The sequence below is a fragment of the Orycteropus afer genome, unplaced genomic scaffold, assembly GCF_000298275.1.
Source record: "Orycteropus afer afer isolate SDZICR_OR568_19922 unplaced genomic scaffold, OryAfe1.0 scaffold00137, whole genome shotgun sequence".
Taxonomy (NCBI): Eukaryota; Metazoa; Chordata; class Mammalia; order Tubulidentata; family Orycteropodidae; genus Orycteropus; species Orycteropus afer.
The window spans coordinates 1,000,026-1,004,816 of record NW_006921724.1 but is presented as its reverse complement, the minus strand read 5'-3'; the positions used below and the strand labels follow the sequence as shown (position 1 = coordinate 1,004,816).

Sequence of the window (4,791 nt, the reverse complement as noted above, 5' to 3'; positions counted from 1 at the left end):
GTCTGTGCAATCCTTCTGCCTAGTCCGCCATCTTGCCCCGCCTCAAGTTCCTTCTCTCTTATTGATCCAACATCTTGTAGTGTGTCTTACTTGACTTTAAGATTGAAACTGGGCTACCACCCACCACAAGAAGGGGAAAAGAACAAATGGAGCTCCACTAGATTTTTAAGATCAGTGAGGGCAGGGGTCGTCTCTTTCTAAAGCTCCTGACAGAGAATTCTGTAATACATATCTGCCAAGAAAAAGTAGTAATAATAATCAACTCATCATTGTCATTGATTTAAGTAGTTTGAAATTTGTCTTTGCCACTTATCTTGGGCAGGTGATTTAACCTTTCTAAGATTTCATTCCCTTCATCTGTAAAAATGGTATGTATATACATCATAGGATTATTTTGAGGATTAAATGAAATAATGTGTGCAAAGTAAGTGCTCAGATGTTATCTTGTATTATTACATAGGGACAACAGCAAAGGGTGCCACAAAGAGTTGGGATTAAAGAACATAACATTGTATCCAAGGAGATAAGATAGAAACCCAACATCCTGTGTATTGGAGCAAAAGTGGATAAATTAGCGTGTAAGCAACTAAATGTCATAATTATTCCCATCTCTTTGGGCATGGGGAGCTCTGGTGGCGTAGTGCCTAAGGCATTTGACTGCTAACCAGAAGGCTGGCAGTTCAAACCCACCAGCCACTCCTCAGGAGGAAGATCAGGCAATCTACTTTCATAGACATACCACTTCGGAAACCCAAGGAGGGGGCTCTATGGGTGGGGATTGACTCGACAGCAGTGAGTTTGGATTTTTTGGTTTCTTTGGGGATGAAGTATTGAACACCTGCTATGCATAAAGAAAATTGCTAGGTATTGTAAGGATTACAACAGTTGCTAAGGATGACTTCTGCCTAAAATATAGTATGAGAATAATACATGTTTTTTTTTAATAAATAAATAAATAACTGTAATATAAGGTAATTGTGGTGAGTATTGTAAGAATGGTACAAATAAAGAACTAGGAGAACTAAAAGGAGGAAAAAATCATTTCTGAATGAATGAGGGGAAGTTTCAAAGAGCTTTTTTGTTTTATATGAACCTTGGTGGAGTGGCTGCATGCCGTACTGATGTTTCTCTCACTTTTTCCCCTATCTTCTACAGTACTATATCTTGTATGGGCTTTTATTCCTGAGCCTTGGCTAAACTCCTTAGGCTTAACCTACTGGCCTCAAAAGTAAGTTTAATATGTTTCTTAAACAAAATGTCCTTAAGACTAAGTCTTAAATATTATTCTCTTAAGATCTGTGAAAAGCAATATAGAAATTAAAAGGTCATTAATAATATATGTATAAGTAAAGATGACTGATCGAACATATATGTTTGTCTCCATTTCCCCAAAAATTGCACTAATATGACTTTCCAGGGAGCTCTGGTGGCGTAGTGCCTAAGGCATTTGACTGCTAACCAGAAGGCTTGCGGTTCAAACCCACCGGCCACTCCTTGGAAGAAGACCGAGCAATCTACTTCTGTAGAGATACCATCTCAGAAACCCAAGGAAGAGTTGTTATGAGTCAGAATCAACTCAACAGCAGTGAGGTTTTTTTTTTTTTGTTCTTTTTTTTTGAGAGAGAAAAAATGAAAAAGTATAAACCCACAGGAACAAAGAATGGGATAGAAGATAAGAAGTAGATTTTAGGGAGTGAAGAGTAAGCAGATGAGAGATAACTGCCTTTTTCTCCACTTTTTCCAGTGGTGAAGTTGGGGAGACAGCAATAATATTTTACCCTAGAACACAGAAAGGCTAGAACACTGAAAGGCAGGTACCTTGGTTGGACTGAAAACAGTGTTTAGGGAGCAGTTAGATCCTCAAATCCCCCTTTCTCAGCCCTGAAAGTTGGATGACTAATACTCTCCTCCTCTGGCAAAAGATAGTTTTTACTCTTTGGAGAAACTGAATGAGGTTCTCTAGCCTGGGGGACACTAAATACAGCTGAGCATGGAAATGAGCCACCCTAAATGAAAACAGGAAATAAGTGAAAGTCCCCATGGCTGAATGAGAAGATTCCTTAGCACCTTTCCTTACTAGGCTCCCAGGCTTTGTGGTTGCTAAGATTATACCACCTGACTCTTCTCAGCAAAAGATCACAGGACCAAGTAAAGTGACCAGCCCAAGAGAAAGGATCTGTAGTTTCTGACATGTAGAGGGCCGTTAATAAGATGGCCAGGACTGTTATAATGAGGCTCACCATTGTCCATTCCTGCCAATGTACACACAATGCTTCCAATTATCTTGCTAATACTTCAATTTTAAATATGAGTGGTCAGCCATAACTTATCAGCCATCAGAAGAAAGCCTCTAAAATGACAGGCAAAAGAGAAAAACAAAAGAACTTGGAGATAATGTAGAGAACAGAAGGTAATTTAAATATCTTAAAATCCTTAGACAAGAGATAACTGTGGAAACAGAATGCTGTTTTTAAAATGGAATGTAAAAGGGAAATACAGTATTTGGAAATTATAAATATGATAGCCAAACTTAAAAATTAAATAAAAAGATTGAACAATAAACCAAAGAGTAATCTCCCAGGAAGTAGAACAAATGTTATACATTAACAAATGTATAATACACAAAAATGAAGAAAGAGAACAGGGAGGAAAATATTAAAGAAACAATACAAAAATTTTTCTTAGACCAGCACCTAAGTTTTCTGATAGAAAGGGTCCACTGAGTAAATTTTTAATCTCCCTAAATTGTTTAAAAGCCCCTGCTGAGGCACTTCATGAAATTTCAGAACAGTTAAGAACAAAGAGGACGTCACATGCAAGCAATCGTGAATCAGAATGGCCTTCTCAACAGCAACATTGGATGATAAAAGGCAATAAAGAGGAAATATCTGCAGGCTATAATTCTATACCCAAATACATTGTCAATCAAGATTGAATGAAGTATACCTAACAGCCAGGTCATGATTTCTAAATACCATTCTTCAATAAAAGGAGCCAAGGCTTCTTGAAGAAAGCTGGTTATAGGACTGAGGCAGGAAAAAATACAAGATGAACCGGTAACATCTTGTGACAGAAAGTAAGGAAGTGTCCCCCACCCTCCCAAGAAAGAAAAAGGTTGGGACATGTCAAAAGGACAAAGAGAACAACCTGACAGAGCCTCTAATGGCCAAAGGTGGAACAATTTGAGCAACAAAGTAAATGACTGCAATGTTAGAGTATAGCCCAAAGAATAAAGTAAACATTTATGAATCCATGCTGATATAAATAAATAATTAAGTAGATAAATGGAGGAGAAGGGCCAACTCTTCCTTACAGGAGAATTTCAAATAATAAATGTAAAAGGGGTAAGGAAAATTGAAAATCACCATTAAAATACCACAGAATAATGGCTACAGGCAAGATCTACTAATGAATGCCAAACTTTGTGGGTAAAACTTTAAGGATAAACAGTCGTATAGCCCCAGAATGCCTCGCACAAAATATTTATTAATTACTGTGGTAGTTTTAACATGTGTTCACAAATTCTTTGATACACCTCCCTTCAGCTGGTATATCTTTATCCTCCTTGAGAGTGAGCTCAACTTGGTGAACTCACTTCTACAGACAGATTAAGGAAAGGAAAAAAAAATTACAATAGAGAAAACAAGCAGATTCTACCTTAACCAAATCATCCACTTTAGTATTCCTAGTAGTAAGTCATAGTGATAAGTCACACATGATATGATGTGGTGAGAAGGGCACTTCAATTCAGTTCTGTGGTATTCATCCCCAAAACCACAACCCTAGTTTAATCATGAGAAAACATGAAACATACCACTTTGTATTTGGAATATCCTACAAAATACCTGAACAGTGTGTCAAAGCCATGAAAGACAAGGAAAGACTGAGAAACTGTCACAGATTGGAGGAAACTAAGAAGACATGATATAATACAACGTCCTATCCTGAATTGGCTATAGAACAGAGAAATAATGTGAAAAACTAGTGAAATCTGAATAAAGTCTGTAGTTAACAGTGTTGTACCAGTTTTAATCTCTCTCTTGATAAATGTACCTAGATATGTGAAATGTTAACACTCAGGGAAGCTGGGTGAAGGCTGTGGTCATTCTCTGTGCTGTTTTTGCAACTCTTCCTTAAATTTAAATTATTTCAAAATAAAGAGCAAAAAAAAAAAAAAAAAAGTGAAGGAAATATGAACGGATTTTCAGACACAGATGATTCCAAAGGATCTACCTTCCCTAAACTACATATAAGAAAGTTTCTGGAGAATATGAACCATGAAAGTGAGGAAGTAAAATAAGAAAGTAATAGCCAGGGGATGCAACCCAGAAGAGAGACGAGAGGGGGGATGTTCTGGGATGTTGGCTGTGCAGCGCACAGAGTACATAACCAGATGGGAGCAGGAGGAAGGAGTGTGCAGGAGGCTTGCACCCAATAAAACAAGTACCAGATGAAGTACTCCATGAGCTTAACTGTACTAAAAACATTTCAGAGTCCCGTCAGAGATTTTGAGATAAAGTACAGATAGGTACAAGGGAAACCAAGCAAACAGACAAAAAAAGATGTAATTACTAATTACAGGAAAAACAAAAAGTACTGAAAAGAAAATATAATAAAAATATACTGATGTGCTCAGTTGCAAACCTTTTTTATACAGTCAATAATTTTTAAAAACCACTTATAAAGTACAAACAACAAATATGAACCCCTTTGCATATACAGTACTGAGTTGTCAGTGAAAGCAAACATGGGTATAGGGACGGATAGATAGGTGAACAAGCTAAACAATTA

At 37.1% G+C, this 4,791-nt stretch overlaps 1 protein-coding gene across 1 annotated transcript in view; it reads left to right on the top strand.

Moving 5' to 3' along the window:
* Positions 1 to 4,791, top strand: part of LOC103200945 (phosphatidylinositol glycan anchor biosynthesis class P) — a 14,487-nt gene that overhangs the window by 6,865 nt on the left and 2,831 nt on the right. The window contains exon 2 of the mRNA XM_007945534.2: positions 1,156 to 1,228. Within this exon, the coding sequence (XP_007943725.1) occupies positions 1,156 to 1,228 (73 nt within the window). The remainder of the gene's footprint in view (positions 1 to 1,155; positions 1,229 to 4,791) is intronic.